General features: G+C 37.1%; 2 protein-coding genes across 5 annotated transcripts in view; one reads left to right on the forward strand and one right to left on the reverse strand.

The window, feature by feature from the left end:
• Positions 1-3,595, forward strand: part of LOC127646407 (cytoplasmic FMR1-interacting protein 1 homolog) — a 49,133-nt gene extending 45,538 nt beyond the window's left edge. Inside the window, exons 26-28 of the mRNA XM_052130022.1 lie at positions 1,927-2,165; positions 2,357-2,504; positions 2,794-3,595. Of these exons, the coding sequence (XP_051985982.1) occupies positions 1,927-2,165; positions 2,357-2,504; positions 2,794-2,958 (552 nt within the window). The 3' untranslated portion in view covers positions 2,959-3,595. The remainder of the gene's footprint in view (positions 1-1,926; positions 2,166-2,356; positions 2,505-2,793) is intronic.
• Positions 3,596-4,399: 804 nt separating this feature from the next.
• Positions 4,400-15,103, reverse strand: LOC127646409 (magnesium transporter NIPA2-like). 4 transcript variants are annotated; one of them, XM_052130026.1, is made up of 6 exons: positions 15,041-15,103; positions 13,214-13,441; positions 11,052-11,108; positions 10,842-10,932; positions 8,585-8,745; positions 4,400-5,508 (listed from the first exon to the last, which is right to left on the reverse strand). In XM_052130026.1, the coding sequence occupies exons 2-6, from the start codon at positions 13,350-13,352 to the stop codon at positions 4,853-4,855; spliced, it is 1,104 nt and encodes a 367-aa protein (XP_051985986.1). In that variant the 5' UTR covers positions 13,353-13,441; positions 15,041-15,103; the 3' UTR covers positions 4,400-4,852. The 4 variants fall into 4 exon arrangements, with proteins under 4 accessions (XP_051985986.1, XP_051985987.1, XP_051985984.1 ...); XM_052130027.1 differs by lacking the exon at positions 15,041-15,103 and adding an exon at positions 14,085-14,570; XM_052130024.1 differs by lacking the exon at positions 15,041-15,103 and adding an exon at positions 13,523-13,582.
• Between the last annotated feature and the right edge of the window lie 2,835 nt (positions 15,104-17,938).

Consider the following 17,938-nt stretch of genomic DNA (forward strand, 5'->3'; position numbering starts at 1 on the left):
AGCGTCTGGCACCCGGATCCAGCTCGCCTGCAGCTTTGGGTCTGGCCATTAGGTTAAATCCTTCTCTGGAACATTGTAATCCTGCGGTTATTCGCACAATCTCCAATGCTAGGGCTTCTTCCACACAACAGATTTATGCTGCCCGTTGGAGGCTTTTTTCTGCATGGTGTGAGAAGCAGGGGCTCGATCCTGCAATGTGTGACATTCCGAGCATCTTAAGCTTTCTTCAACATTTACTGGAGGATGGCAAAGCGGCTTCCATGTTGAAAGTGTATGTCACTGTGATTTCTGCATATCATGTTCCAATTGTTGGATCTTCTCTTGGATCTCACAGTCTTGTCTGCAGTTTTCTGAAGGGTGCACGCTGTCTGAAGCCTGCTCGGAATCCTCACTTTCCCGTGTGGGATTTGCCACTCGTGCTTGCATTCCTTTGCTCATCCCAGTTTGAGCCCTTGCAAAGCATTGACTTGAAATGGTTGACCTTGAAGACTGCCTTTTTGTTGGCTATTGCTTCTGCGAAACAAGTCAGTGAGTTGCACGCACTGTCTGTTAGCGAATTGTGCTTGTGTTGGTTGCCGGATGCGACCCAATCCTTCTTTTCTTCCAAAAGTCCTTCTTCCTCAGTTCATTAACCAGCACATTGAACTGGCCTCTTTTCAGACTTCTTCAGGGTCTGATTCAAGTGCTCAACTTTTGTGTCCTGTTTGTGCCTTGAAAGTGTTATGTGTACACTACTGCTCAATTTAGACAGTCAGACCAGTTATTTGTCTGCTATGGTGGTGTGAAGAAAGGTGCTCCAGTGTCGAAGCAGAGGTTGTGAAACTGGATAGTGGAAACTACTACACTGGCTTACAAGGCAGTAAGGCAACCATTGCCCTGGGGGCTAACTTGCCATTCCACTAGGGCCATCTCATCTTCATAGGCTGTTTTAAGAAAAGTTTCGTTGGTGGACATCTGCACTGCCGCTACCTGGGCTTCTCCATGCACGTTTGCCAGGTTTTATAAGGTCAAAGTTGCTGCTCATCATGCCGTGAGTTCTGCAGTTCTTCAGGAGCGGCCTTAATTTTTCATCAGGTCAGTGGTATTCCTCATGACTATGTTGGTATGGGTCATCCAGTAGTGTTTACCCTGCCTCTGGCGGTCAGTAGGAATGAAACAGAAGGTTAGTTACACATGTAACTGTGGTTCTGTGAATTCAGCAACTTTTTGTGAGAAGCTTGTGGAAGGCTACCCAAAACGTTTGACCCAAGTTAAACAATTTAAAGGTAATGCTACCAAATACTAACAAAGTGTATGTAAATTTCTTACTCACTGGGAATGTGATGAAAGAAATAAAAGCTGAAATAAATAATTCTCTCTACTATTATCCTGATATTTCACATTCTTAAAATAAAGTAGTGATCCTAACTGACGTAAGACAGGGAATGTTTTCAACAATTTTTTGTCAGGAATTGTGAAAAACTGTTTAAATGTATTTGGCTAAGGTGTATGTAAACTTTTGACTTCAACTGTTCTTATAGTCATTAGCATCAGCAATTACACACTAAACTGTTTCGTTGATCTCATCCCTAAGCATTCCAAATAGTTTTTTTTTTTTTGTTATGTCAGCAGTAAGGGGCAAATTCATTCTGTTATAATTTTAAGGTGCATCTTAAAATCTTAAATGTTTTGCACCAAAAGAAAATAATATTACTTTTGACATGTTTACTTATTGCTTTATAGTCACATGTGTTGGAGACTCCAGTCATTTATTTTTTGTAGAGATGAGTCAAAATAAATTTTTGTGATGATCAACATTATACCACAAATACTTTTAATTGAGTTTAATTTATTGAACCTGGAATATTCATTTTAGTGAAACAAACACAGAATTATTAATGTGGCATGGTCTAACTTCTATCATTATCCCTTATAATCTCTCATCAGCAAATTGCCATCGCTCGTGAAGGTGACCTTCTGACCAAAGAGAGGCTGTGCTGTGGTCTCTCTATGTTTGAGGTCATCCTGACTCGCATACGCGGTTATCTGGACGACCCTATCTGGCGTGGCCCATTGCCCAGCAACGGTGTAATGCACGTGGATGAGTGCGTGGAGTTTCACAGGTTGTGGAGTGCCATGCAGTTTGTGTACTGCATTCCAGTGGGAGCACACGAGTTCACTGTCGAGTGAGTGAGTGAATGAATGGAAACTGAAAGCAAACTCTTGTCATATCTCATTCTATTTTATCAGTTGTTTGAGAGGCTGTTTACAGAGAGATGTTGCTGTATGATTTAACCAGATACGACAATGTTTATTGCAGCAGTTCAAATATCATTGTATTGTTGCTTTGACTTTCAAACTTTTGATCTTTTACTAGGCAATGTTTTGGAGATGGACTGAATTGGGCCGGTTGCATGATTATCTCGCTACTGAGTCAGCACAGACGCTTTGATATCCTCGACTTCAGCTATCATCTCCTCAAGGTTCAGAAACACGATGGCAAGGATGAGATCATCAAGAGTGTGGTGAGAGAAGTCACACCATAAAGAAAGAAAGAAAGAGATAAAATCAAAGCATTCCATGTTAGTTTCAGTAGTTTAACTACATTTAAGTTATGAGTAGCTTGTAGCAAGCTACAGTTTTTAAGTAGCTTCACCAGCAATGGTTAAGACAGTGTCATTCCCAATTTCCCACAGTATTAAAAAGTGCCCTAATTTGTCTTGGACAGCTTGGTGTATTTATTAATAAAACCTGTGTAATTAATAGACTACCCAAATTCTGAATCTGTATCGTCATTTTTCTTTCCCTCTGTAGACTCTAAAGAAAATGGTTGACCGAATTCGCAAGTTCCAGATTCTTAATGATGAAATTTTTGCCATTTTGAACAAGTATCTGAAGTCTGGGGACGGAGAGAACATGCCAGTAGAACATGTGCGATGCTTCCAGCCACCCATCCATCAGTCACTGGCCAGCAACTGAGATTACAGTATATTTGCACCCGAGGAAATTATCATGATTTTGGGGAACATATTTAGCAACCTGTGTTTAGTTTCTAGGACCAGATTCACCGTCACATTCTACTTATGGAGCCACCAGCATTCACAGAGCCAGTAAGCTGCCTTGTGATCTGTCGCATGATTTGGTATGTACCAATCATTTGTAACTTTATGGGTTTTGCACATATATCAGTTTTTGGTCAATCAGCTGATGTCAACAGAAGTGGCCCGGTTTCACTTAGTGTATTTCAGGTTGATTTTTGTACACACACGTGCCTTATTATAGACTTTGTCTTTTATATGTTAATGATAGAACAGTGCATTTTCATGTTTTATACTTGGGGAAAGTTGGGATGAGGGTATGAAAATGGCCAAATGGGTTTTATTAATTGATTATTTAATATTTTGCTGTGGCGTGAAACCAGCGCATTTATTTTCTATTTGGTGTTTTTGAACGATTGCATGCTAGATTTTCTTCTTCCATAACATAAATATGTTCTTACTCTTGATAAACGTGCCTTTTTTTTTTATTTGAATTATGTAATCAAATTTGAATTCAATAAATATGTATCAAATCCTGTTTTCTTCAAGATTTCTTCACAAATAAATAAACAGGTTCACCCAAAAATGTAATTGTCATCATGTACTCACCCTAATTTAGCTTTAAACCCATTTGCCTTTGAAATACAAAAGTAGATATCTAACAGAGAGCTTTATCATCATGGAGATTATTTGGAGGCTGTCGACTTCCAAAAATAAAGCACCTTAAAATGTTTCCATATAACTTATGTGCTATATTCCATGTCTTATGTAGCCGTATGGTACTTCAAGAAACACAGCCAGGTTTGACATCAATGACTAGACACACAAGGACCAATGGCACTTTACATGGCTGACATCAAACCGGTAGTTACACGTCTTTAGCGCACCATTTCTGAACTGAAAGTGCAAATGAGATTTAAGTAGCTACTGAGAGGAAAATTCTATGGACTATGTGGATTTTTTTATTTTGGAGCTGTGAAATACAAGTGTTATCTTGCAGTTAATACATGCAGAACATCCAGCGCCTCTTAAAACGCACCAAGACAACTGCAGATTTCAAGATATTTTAGTCTGTTTCTCAAAAAAAACAAAAAACAATCGTAGTGCTTCCGAAGGCATGTATTAAACCACACAAAAACTTTTATGTATAACCACTATGCTGCCTACATGTCCTTTTTGAAACTTTAAAGGTTTTCGTTTTTTTTGGACAGCACGTTGAACGGACAAACATATATCCTTGAAAATATCTGTTTTCTGTAGAAGAAAATGTCATACATGTTTGAGATGGCATAAGTGTGAATAAATGATGAGAGAATTATAATTATTGTGTGAACCATTACTTTAAGAAAAAAAAAAAAAAGCACTTGGGACATTTAGCAAAAAGATTTAAAAGTAATATTCAACAGAATAAAGAGAAAAAATATGATAGCTGAAATTTCATTTATGAGTGAACTTTTCCTTTAAATTAAGACTAAAATATACATAAGGTCAACTCATTCCACTTGGATATCTTTATTACAAAATGAAAGCAACTACCAGTCTTTGTAGAAAGCTCAGATCTCAGTGCATGTAAATACAGATATCTGTACATAAATATATAACAAAAGTCTCTCAAAATCGTACAGTTGTATATTTACAGTGCTACATGAGGAATGAGATAATGCCTTACCATGTAGTCTAGTCAGAAACAAGAGAGGGAAAAAAGTAAGGCTAAGAAGACAAAACCCTTAGTACAATCAATTGGTCCATTAGGTTTTTATCTAGTATTGGAAAAATGTTAGCAGCAAAACATTATTTTCATTAATGACCTGCTGCACGTTGCTTACTTTGTGGCCCTAAGATGCTGTCATAGTGCCATTTCTTCTGGAAATGCTGTCAAATGGCAAGCCCAACTCTCTATCCTCAATGTCCTCTGTGACTTCATTATGTAGCAGCTCATAATTAGAGTGGTTGTGAGATGCCATGCCATTTAATACAGGCCCATTCCTATCCTCCTTCCTAACGGACACAGCAAGTGTCGCCAAGCTAATACTAACATCCTTAAAGGCGTGCAATAGGAAGATACCAACGATAATAGTGATGAAGCCACTCAACGTGCCGATGATGTCATCAGCACCCATGTGTTCCCATTCTTTGAACAATATGGCGGAGCACGACAGCACCGAGGTGGTGAAGAACACATAGTAGATGGGTGTTACTAGAGATGTGTTAAATATGTCCAGAGCTTTGTTCAGGTAGTTGATCTGTGTACTGACACAGGCTATCAGGCTCAGGAGCAGCAGCCAAGCCAAAGGGTTTTGCACTACTGGCTTTCCAGCAATGGCCTCCTTAATGGCAATGCCCAATCCCTTTACACAAGACACAGACAGGGCACCAATCACAGAGCAGATAGTGATGTACACCAGGATGTTGGTCTGCCCATGGCGTGGGCCAAATACGAAGATGAAAATGAGAGCTATAATGATGACAGCTGCTGCGAAGACCACAAAGCCTGGAGACAGATGGAGGAAAGAAAACAAAATGTGATTAGGCTCTATAAAGCCATCTTTTTGTAAAATAAATATCACTCAAAATGGATCACTTAAGAAAGATCCAAACAGTATCAACAGAAATATTTATCTACCTGCACTCTCAAGACTGAAATATTGCACCATTGGCGTTTCTACAACTTTATGCAATTTCATGTCCCAAGGGTTAATCAAATGAACAGATTTTAACTTTATTTTTGTTATAAGAAGGTCACTGACTTGGAAAAAGTTCAGAACGCCTGATAAAATACAAATTACTACATGTTTAAAACTATGGTAATTAAACAGAGTTAAATTCTCACACATTCATCAGAAATTACAACTGTCCCTCAGTTGTGGCATCATTTCCAACACACCAAACATCATTTCCAGTTAAGCTGTAATTTTGCTAAATTATGCAAAAAGTGTGCCAATATCTTTTTTAATTGTGTGCATTTAGGATGCATAAAATTGTAGCTATTACTTTAGCCTTAGCAAGACAAATATGCCTTCTATTTTATTATAAAAACATAAATGTCATTTCCACCATGGTTACAGGATTTGAGATGTGGTGGAAATGACTGTTGAACTTTTCATGACTTTAGCTAAAATTACATAAATCTCATGTGATGCATGTACATACACTGTTGGGCATTGTCAATACATAAATAAATGATTGAGTGTGAACATTTTTTAACGAGACTTTACAGTCTATATGTCCAGTGGTAAAATTGCCTAAAGTTGAAAAACGCAGATTTATTGCTTCACACTTTAAAACTTAATTTCTCTGTATTTCCAAGTTGTTTAATTAAATTAGTTACTATAAATAAAGTACCGGGGTGACACGCTCATTTTAGGTTATGGCTCACATTGGACAAAGTGTCAAAGTGTGTGGCTGCAACCATTTCTAAACTTAGTTTTTTAACCTTAGTGTACCCATGCAGAGCACATGCTATTCTGGACTACGAGTTTCAGAATCAACTTTAAGCTACTTATTAATAACTAACATTAAGATCAAAACAAAGCGGGAGCACATGGAATATATTAATTTCTTTGGCCAGACACCTTTATATTACATATAAATTGGCAAGAAAAAGTATGTGCATCCTTTGGAATTACCTGCATTTATGTATAAATTTGTCTTAAAATCTGGTTTGATCTTCATCCAAGTTACAATAGTGAACAAACACAATCTGTTTTAACTAATAACACCCAGATTATTGTATTGTTCTTGTACACTGGATACATCATTCAAGCATTCACAGTGTAGGTTTGAAAAAGTATTTGAACCCCACAGGCTAATGACGGCTACAAAAGCTAATTAGAGTCAGAAGTTGGCAAACCTGGTATCCAATTAATAAAATGAGATTAGAGGTGGATTAGAGCTACTTTGACTTATAAAAACACTCATACATTGAGTTTGCTATTCACAAGAAGCATCTGCTGACGTGGACAATGCTCGCAAAAAAAGAGAGATCTCAGAAGACCTAAAAATCAACAATTATTGCTTTGCATAAAGCTGCAAAGGTTTACAAAAGTTATAAATAGCTTAAATATGAATCTGTCCACAGTTATAAATGGAAATGATTTATTACAGTAGGTACTCTCCCTAGAAGTGGCTGTCCAGCCAAGATGACTCAAAGAACACACTGCAGAATGCACAATGATGCAAAAAAGAACACTACAATAACAGCTGAAGACTTGATAGAATCATTGAAACTGGTTAACATCTCTGTTCATAAATCTACTGTATGAAAGCATTAAACATGCATGGTGTACATTGCAGGACACTACGAAGAAAGCTGCTGCTTTCCAACGAAAACATTACTGCATGCCCAAAGTTTTCCAATGGCCATCTTGACACCACAATGCTACTGGGACATTTTTGAGGAATGATGAAACTAAGGTTGAAATGCAGCAATAAGTAATGCATAAAAAAGGGCACTGCATACCAACATGAAAACATCATCCCATTGGTTAAGTACGGTGGAGGGAGCATCATGACATCATAACTGCTTTAGGCCTTGAAATGCTTAACATTATCAAGGAGAAAATGAATTCCCAAATTTATCAAAATATCCTACAGGATAAGGTCAGGGATGGTGTGAGCCAGCTGAAGCTCAGTAGAAGTTGGATGATGCAGCAGGACAATGTTCCTAAACATAGAAGTTAATCCACTACAGAATGGCATCAAAAAAGAAAATCCACTTTTCGGAGTGGCTCAGTCAGAGCCCAGACCTTAACCCAATAGAAATGCTGTGGAATGTCCTCAAGAGAGCCGTTCACACCAGACATCTTAAGACTATGACTGAGCTGAAGCAGTTCTGAAAGGAAGAATGGTCCAACATTCCTTCTGAATGTTGTGCAGGTCTAATCCGCAGCTAACGGAAAGGCTTGGTATAGGTTATTGTTGCAAATGAATAAACCAGTTATTCAATTGAAGGGTTCACTTACTTTTTCCACAGCACTGTAAATGTTTAATTTGTTGTGTTCAATAAAGACATGAAAGATTATAATTGTTTGTGTGTTGTTAGCTTAAACACATTGTGTTTGTCTATACTTGTGACTGATGAAGATGAGATAACATTTTATGACCGATTAATGCAGAAATCCAGCTAATTCCAAAGGGTTCACATACTTATACTTGCCACTGTAAATACAAAACAGGTAAATGGGCAATATTGACCAGAAAGGATCAAATCACTCAATGCTCTTGCTTCAATAACTTTAGATTTTGCAAGACATCTAAACTGAACATTAACCCAGGCCCAAAAAATTGTTAAACTTTTCAAGCTGTGAGCTACATCTTGCAACTCAAATTAAACAAAATATTGTGAATACATTAAACCAATATAATAATTGGACACATTTTTGGTAGCATACTATACTTAACATTTTATCCCACAAATTATACCATGGGGTGGATCCCCTTCAATGGCCATTTTCAGCCTGTGGGACGTTTCTTTGACAACCCTGGTTTAGTACATTTGCAAGTGACTGCTGAGTGATAAGAGTCACATTCCATAGGGCCCTTTGTTGTCTTTACACAGAATAATTTACCTGGATCGACCAGTTTTTTGGCCATGTCTTTCAGGCTGTCGATCTCCTCTTCTTTAGGTGCATGTATCACCATGGTAGTGGAGCCCAGGATACTGAGCAAACAACCAAGCTTCCCGTGTAGGTTCAACCTCTCAGTCAGAAAGTATGAAGACAAGACTGCACTGCAAGAACAATCCCACATTAAACCTAATGAGCTTGTAAATCTGTCATCATTTACTTCTGCTCATGTTTTCCATGGAACACAAAAGTAGATGTTAGAATAAATATTCACACTGCAATTGAAAACATAGTGACTTAGGGGAAATGACAAAAAAGCACCATAAAAATAGTCCATACTACTCACGTGCTGTATTCGGATTCTTCCAAAGTCATTCAATAGCTTTGTGTGATTAACACTAGTTAATCACACAAATCGGTTCCCAGTCACAAGAAAACATTGCTGTTTGGCACCATTAACATCAAACCTGTTGCGATCCTTGTGACAACTTCAAAAATGCGCAAGCGCAAGATTTTTTGTGTTTCTCACACAAAGCTATCATATAGCTTCAGAAGACTTGGAATATACCAGACTCTGAATGGGTCATTTGGACTAGCTTTGGTCGTTTGTCAATTTGGAGATTATCAGCCTGTGCATGATTTTGTTGTATGGAACAGAATATTGCACGCATTCTCCTTATATGTTCCACACAAGAAAGAAAGTCTTGTGGGTTTGGAATGACATGAGGGTGAGTAAATGATGACCTCCAGCACAATAGTCATGAGCACTTGAGAGCACAGTTAATTTGATTATAGAGAGTAGATTTGATTATATTTGTAGACTAATTAAACAAATTAAAAATCACATGACATGGTCATGCAAAATGTATCCATGTAAACAATTGTACAGATGTAGGTAAATTTGCACCAGCTCACTAATAACTCTGCACACCAGTGTGTTAATGTTGAATGAACTTGACTGAAAATGGTCGCAAAACGAGCAAGAAGCGCCACGCTGCGTTGTGTTGCGTGTTGGACAAGGCACAGGTATCAATCACAAGGCATGTCGATACAGTTCAGGTGGTAGACAGTACACATAAAAGTTACAAAGGTTTTTCCCTTCTTCAAGAATGAACAAATTGACGCTGATGAGTTTGCAGGTTAGTGTATGAAACTGGATTAACTGTGCAACTAAACTATTACAAATGGCGACGCTGGGGGTCTGGGTAGCTCAGCGAGTAAAGATACTAACTACCACCCCTGCAGTAATGAGTCTGAATCCAGGGTGTGCCAAGTGATTCTAGCCAGGTCTCCTAAGCAATCAAATTGGCCCGGTTGTTAGGGAGGGTAGAGTCACATGGGGTAACCTCCTCATGGTCACCATAATGTGGTTCGCTCTCGGTGAGCTGTGTGTGGATGCCGTGGAGAATAGCGTGGAACCTCCTCACGCGCTATGTCTCCGCAGTAACGTGCTCGGCAAACCACGTGATAAGATGCGTGGATTGACGGTCTCAGACGCGGAGGCAGCGGAGATTCGTTCTCCGCCACCTGAATTGAAGCGAGTCACTATGCCACCACGAGGACTTAAGAGTGCATTGGGAACTGAGCATTCCAAATTGGGGAAGAAGAAATGGCGACGTTTATGCAATGTCTCTATATGGGCTTCATTTGAGCGGTCACACCACAAAAGACATACTTGTAACTGAAAACATTGTGTAGACTATATGAAAGAAACATACAAAATGTGTAATCCGGCCTCAAGGTAGGTGGAGCTCAAAGTCACACCTAACGATGACATGGAACAATGGCAGCAAGTAGGTGTTTAGCAGCCGCTAAGATTTTTTCCTAAAAGTTTTTCCCTGGCAAGCTGTTACAAACAAAGTTTATACGAGTAGGTTATACGAGAGTAAGTTAAAGCATAGTCCTGTTTTGTAGCTTGTTTTTGTCATTCAGAGAAAATAACACTTCTAGCACTTTTACAATACTTTCAGCATCAAGAGATTTTCCATTTTGATAACTAGGTTTATGATTGCAGCTATTAAGGTCAAGACTAGACTTGGCTTAAAAAAAAAAAAAGAAAAAAAAAAAGGAAACCACAAAGCTTACTGCTAAACCACTAGAGTCACACTATAGTTCTCAGTGCAAGTAACTCCCTCCCAAGTTGCATACTTTAAAACATTTCTACAGTATTTTCCACCTCCCATACCTGTAAATTCTATTTGCACATTAAATAGCAAATATGTTTGTGACATTTTGAGGAATTCACAAAAGGTTTACAAACCTCACTAGCACACTGAGGGCCCCGAGAGGAGTGACGAGAGTGGCAGGAGCAAAGGCGTATGCAGCAAAATTGGCAGCTTCACCAGCCCCCACTGTCAAAAACAGACAGAATTTGAATTGTTATAACAAAATTGAGCTAAGCCACAAAACATACCAATTATTCACTGTATGTGAAATGCTGCCTGAAACTTTTCTTGTCTATGTCACTTACTTGATAACAAGCCGGCCCACCAAAGACATTCTTTTAAGTATGCATGGCCACCTTGGCCTGGAAGGGAAAATCATGAACATTTCAACATTTATAAAACATCATGCTAACTAGTGATAGGACCTATATATTAAATATGTTATAGTTAAATATGTTATAGTTAAATATGTTACACACACACACACACTTTTAAAAACTTTAGTGTTTGGCTTAAACTAAAGTGTATGCATGGTGCAAAGCCAACACTGCACATCAGCCACATAACACCATGCCTACAGAGAAACAAATCTGGTGGTAGCATCATGTTATGGGATTGCTTTTCAGCAGCAGGGACTGGCAATCTTGAGAAGACTGATGGGATAATGAATGCTGGAAAATACACAGAGATTTTGCATAAGAATCTACTCCCCTCAGCCAGAAAGTGTAAAATTGGGAGGAAGTTTCATCAGGACAATGACACAAAGCCAGAGCAACACTGGAGTAAATTTAAATGACGAAAACGTATGTCCTTGAGTGGCCCAGTCAGATTCCTATCCTCTGATCTGTGGAGAGACCTCAAAATTGCTGTCCATCGCCGATCCCGAACTAACTTGGTACTGTACGAGCAATTTTGCAAGGAGCAATGGGCTAATAGTGCTCCAGCACACTGTGCAAAGTTGATAGTGAATTAGTGAAATAGACTGATGCTTTTTATAGCTGCAAAAGGTGATTCAACCAAGTCTTTAAGTAGGGGCGATGAATACGTTTGAAATCTTGCCATTTCTGTATTTTATTATTAATATTATTATTTAATGCTTAATTTTAATTTGTGCACTGTTGCAGAGTTCAGTATTTCACAAATTGAAAAAAAAAATCTGTTGAATTACTAAAGCTCAGGTTGTGCAAAATAATGGTTGGGTGTTGAGTAATTTTTCAAGGCACTATATACCTGCATTGTAACGCCATCAGCTAGCCTGCTTTGGAGATATCATCACAAACAGCACCCATTGAAAAAAGAATACCAGTCGATCACTACTCGAAACAAACCTTGCTGGTAACTCTTTACAATAATGTTCCATTCGTTAAAATTAGTTAAGGCATTAGGGATCATGATCAAACAAAGAACAATATATTTTTAACAGCATTTATCAATCTTTGTTAATGCTAGTTAATAAAAATACAATTGTTCATTGTTAGTTCATAGTGCATTAACTAATGTTAACAAATACAACTTTTGATAAAAATGTGCTCTATGGAGCACACTATGAAATATACTATACGCACCCAAAGATTGTTTATGCAAATGTCATTTATACATGACAATGGACCACAAAGTCATTTTAAAAACCTACTTGAATGCCAAAAATGGACAGTAAACCTCTTTGAAATATTTTTGTAATTTATTCTTTGGCAATCCTATTTTGTTAATTAATTAGGATCAACCACAATGGAGAAAATAAACACCAAATGATTTGGTCTGAACGAACACTGAACACTAACTTTATAATCATGCCCGTTTTATTTCTACATGAGAAAAAAATTAATAATAACCTTTATCAATACTGGTTAATATAACCTAAAAATAATCTGCACTAAATATATTCCATTATGAGCCATTGCCATTAATTCATGAACATAATTTTTAAACTATTAAAAAGCCATAATGTTTCGTTTTGTACACTTTGTAAATTATTTCAATTTAAAACATCTTAAAGAATCAGAAATATTATTTTAATTCAACTGTGTGGTATTTAAATCACTTAAAGAATGTCTCAAATGCTTGCATTGCTAGTGTATGTTTCTAAATCTAAATCTATCACATTACAGAACCTAAAACTAAGATTAAACAAAACAGTAAAAAGTGATTTCTTACTGCTTTTTCTATATATAACATGGGCCCATAGATAAATATCTCAGTATGGCAAGGTGTTCATGGAAACACTGTTAATGATTTACAAAAAGTGAATAGTGAATGAGTGATCTGTACTGTGCTGCACCTACATTTAAACAATGAATATAAAAGGAGACAAGCCTAAACAGGTGTCCGAATAAAATATCTCAAATACTTACCACCCATACCAGTTCAACCTCTCTGATTTGTGTACGTTTTAAAAACCACTAGTTTCATGACACGGTTTCATTAACTCAAAGATATTAACTTATAGAAAGAAAAAAAACAGGCATACCTGCTCGCATAGAGCCTTTTCTGGCCAGTCGAAGGAGTCCTTTCTTCTTTAAGATGAAACTACTTCCGATGAATATACTGGAGCTTATGGCCAAGCCGAGGCCTATATAGAAATCATACTTTCCTCTGTCTTGGCCCATGGTGTCGTCCGTAGAGTTTCCTTCCGTCACATTGACAGCTACACACAAAAGATTCAGTCCAGAGGAGCAGTCCTTGCCAACTGTGATACCTATATAAAATAATAATATATATGTAAATGTCATTGATTCAAAGTAAAAGTTTAAAATAGAACAAAAAAACTATAACATACCATTTTCATAAGAAACATTGCACACATTACAGCTCATAACATCTGAGGTTACATTCATGACAACACACACACTGCTCAGAAGAAGAATGAGTAATGACAGTGTAGCATAAGTGACATGTCATACGTCATGACATAGGCAGAGGTGTGCAGGAAATGACTATAAACCATGCCGGCTCGAAGTCCGATTACATACGGACAACATGTTGAAATGAAGGAAAACTGAGCAGCTCTGATCTTTAGGTTAGTCATCCTAGTGATGAAGTCTCAGTTTAAGGCGTGAGACATGGCCATACAGCTGATCCAGCAAACTTTACAGTTCAAGTAAAAGCAATTACTGACTCGTACAACACGCCATGTCTTATTTAATCAAGTGTAAAACAGCTATTCCTAAAGTGTCAACATCTTAGTCAAAACATTAGTCGAGATCCACATGTCAGCATAATGACAATTACCTTGACAAACCCAGCCGGATAGCCTAGCCAATTAGCTTCATAGTTCACAGCAAAACAGACACCCTAAGAGCACGGATGTCTAACGAAAGTTATTAACTCCTTCTGAATACCTTCGATCAGCGATCAGCTCGACATCGTGTTGATTTCACAGTTTTGACTTTCGTGTCTCTCGCGACCATAAAAATCAGACGCGATGTTGACGCGAACCTTTGCGGATCATCTTGCGCATGCGCAGAATCTCTCCTCAGAAAGGCCCTGTGTAAGGGCCAGTTCACACCAAAATAGTTATTACATTCGTCCGCGCTGTTTATCAATTATTTTCTTGTTTGTTTCTTCAGCGTCTCGCGCAGGAGCTCAGCACCTTTTAGACACCGTTGCAAGTTAAAAGAACTTCAACTTTTAAAACCGCGTCTCGAGACACCAGCGCTCTTCCATTCGTTACAATTCGTCTTGCTTTTTTGCTGCTTTTTTTAAACACATTAACGCGTTTGGTCTAAACAGCCCCATAGAGTCTCCCTCATGCGGTTAAATATTGTATGATAATTTAAAAGGCTGTTTGATTGGATCATTGAGTTGAAAAGTTGTTATATGTTTCTAGCATCCTAATTACCGCCTTTTGAAAAATGTCCTCGCTTCTCTTGAGATCAAAGTAAGAGTGCTTTGTTTAAACCTAGTGACGTAGTTGCCCATACGTAAATGCTCTTTTGTGGCAGGTGCACTCATAACCTGAAGTAATTCGATTGAACTAATTCAAGATGATCTCTTGGGCGACTAAAAATATAATGCCTCCTAATATTCAAAATAAATAAAAATAGCCACGTTCATGCAATAATTAAGCACTGTTAATAAACTGTTTCTGCTCTGGTTTGAACCAAGAAGGTCTAAAAATACCGGTTTAAACCTGTCTGATATCTGTAAAACTAGTACAACTATTTATATCAACAACCGGCTTGGCATGCACTCGATTTAAATGTTTCTTTGAAGACACTTTAAAACGCAAACTATAACTACAGTGGAAAAAATAGATGTTATGGAGGACATCAAAATAGAACATAGTACAACTTACACTGGATTTCATTTCCGTGCTCTGCTGGGATTGGACGGGGATGCAAAAGGAATGTCCAGCGACTAGGCAGCAGTTGTTGTGTACGTACAAAGGTGAGGAAAACAACCCTTGCTGGCAGTCATCTCAACTCGTTTACAATTACATTTAATTATTGATGATAGACTGACCAAAATGTCACAACAAAATTATCTCAGGCGTACAAGGTAATCCTGTGAGTGGCCACCGAGCTGTTTATTATTTGAAATGACCCGTTTTTACTTAGTAGGTTATTTGCCAAATAAATAAATAATAACATAAAATGTAAAAGTATTATCAAATTATATGAAAAAAAAAATGGTAAGTTGTAAAATGTAAGCAACGAGAAAAAGAAAACGGAAAAATAGTAACATAAGGTCAAAACTAAAATAAATACAATAATAAAAATGGAACTTTTCCACTTATTTGCCTATGAATAATTATAAGTAAATTAATATTTAATATAATATAAATATATTAATAGAAGTACATTTATATAAGTATTTTAGCCTACAGCACACAAATATTCACAAATGCAGAGATTAAAGGAAAATTCCAGGTTCAATACAAGTTAAGATCAATCGACAGAATTTGTGGTTTAATGTGAATTACCAAAAAAAAATATTTTGACATCCAATAAAAAAGAAAAAAGAAAAAGCAATTATTTAGGTTACATTGATGAACTTACAATGGAAGTGAATGGGGCTAATTTTTGGAGGGTTTAAAGGCAGAAATGTAAAGCTTAGAATTTTATAAAACATGCATGAATTCTTTTGTAAAATAAATAAATATATTATTTAAGCTGTAAAATTGTTTAAATTGTAATTTTTACAGTCATTTTAGGGTTTGTCGACATTACATCGTCATGGAAATGGCAACAAAGTTGTAACATTATCTATAACGTTATGCAGAAAACATAATACATAGAAAGCAATTTTATGAGACTAAAATCATGTTAACATGTATATTTTTTATGTCTTGTGGCTATACATTTGAAATAGTGAGTATTTTAACATTTACGGATTGGCTCCTTTGACTTCTATTGTAAATTCCTCACTGGAACCCAGATTTCATTGTTGGTGGGTTTTCAAGCAGGGGGATCGCCAAACTGGATCACTCAACCTTAAAGCCCAGGCCCCCCCCCCCCAGGCAGTCAAAGGCCCCTGGGCACTGGCCCCATTGGACGGTCGGTAATCCATCAGAAACATCTGTCAGAAACAATGATTTTGTTTAAGCAAAATCATAAAAAGCCTGTAAACTTTAAAACTTTTATTTCTCAGTAATTCAACCATTCTCAGAAATTCAGTAGGGTATACTGTAATTACTGGCTGTCAGTTTCAGTTGCAATATTGACACTTATTTAAAACAATATAATATATTGTGTCTGTGTATGTGTATGTGATTTACACATTTTTTTAATAGACCTGTTAAAAATACATCATAATCTGCAGCAAAGCTATACATTTTTACTGATTAATCAGGATTTGAACTTGGATCGCAATGTTTACTGCCAGTATGTCTTACCACTGGACCACTATCCTATCTATAAGTACTTATTCATTTTGTTATATTAATGGTTGGTTGAAAGTTACTCAAACCATTATACTTTTATATTGCCATTATTCATTATAAAGAAATACAAGCAATTGAATGTATATTATTGACACATATCAGCATATGATTGATGTAAATAAAATAATTCAACATGCGATTTACTGCTCTGACAAATGTAATTGCCATTTCCCATTCAAACCAATGTCCCACGTTAACATGGAAAACCATGTTACTCTGTGAAACAATTAAAACCGCTCTTAAACTGTGTCAAATTCATAAGAACCAACATTGATGAAAAACTTGGTTTAATAATGATACCAATATTTTTTATAATGTGAAAAACGTCTTTTCTTTGCTCCTTGACAATTCACATTAAACAAATCTGCTGAAATGGCAAGTTAAAATATAGCTGCAAGCAGCATTGTTGGGCCCAAGAACCATGGGTCCATTTACACCTGGTGGCTTATGGAAAACAATGCAAGGTGGACACATGCATTTGACATTATTTGAAACCATTTTGAAGCAATTTGGGTAAATATAAGAGAACTATTTTAAAATCTGTTGGAAGAGCCACACTTCCTGCTGCCAGGCGGTTGCTCTATGACCGTGACATGAAAAAACTTCCTCTTTCCCATTTTTTGCCATTAATTGAATGTTAATTTGAAAGGAGATTTAAAGAAAAAATATTAAGAGTGGAGTCAGAAAACAGGGGGGAACTGGGTCAAAAGGAGGATAAGAACCCAGGTCATCCGAATAGAAAAAGCACGTTCACACATCTTATTACACTAAGCCATTGCTTTCAGTGCAAGTAGTCGAACTGTGTGGCAGGTATTTATACCCATATAAATACCATATAAAGGTATTTGAGGGTTGTCCCCCCCTAAAATATCATTAAAATACGTGTATTGTAAATAATATAATGATATATTCTTAAAATAATGTTTATTGCCCCCCCCCCCATTTTAACAGGATTCGCATGCGCGAGAAGTCGACGAGAGGGGGATCTCTTCTAGACACAACCATTTCTCCCATTCAATTTAATAGAAGTGGCCAGTCTCTGCTAAATACTCTCTGGCATAATCTAATTGATAAAATTATAATAGTTGTTTTTTTTGCAGTTGAATATATATATAAGTTATACATTTGTAGTGATGTTCTCCATGCATTATTTGTCGTATCACGACCATTTATTTAGGTTTGTCTTAAAGCATTCCAACTTTAAATGCTTTTCACGCCTGTGACCAGCACATGTCCTCAGCGCGCGGTGATTCGAAGTTTCGGAAAGCTTCGTTCCTTGGTATTTTAAAGTTTATTAATTCCTACAGTCGC

Source organism: Xyrauchen texanus, chromosome 7 (genome assembly GCF_025860055.1).
Source record: "Xyrauchen texanus isolate HMW12.3.18 chromosome 7, RBS_HiC_50CHRs, whole genome shotgun sequence".
In the NCBI taxonomy this organism is placed as follows: domain Eukaryota; kingdom Metazoa; phylum Chordata; class Actinopteri; order Cypriniformes; family Catostomidae; genus Xyrauchen; species Xyrauchen texanus.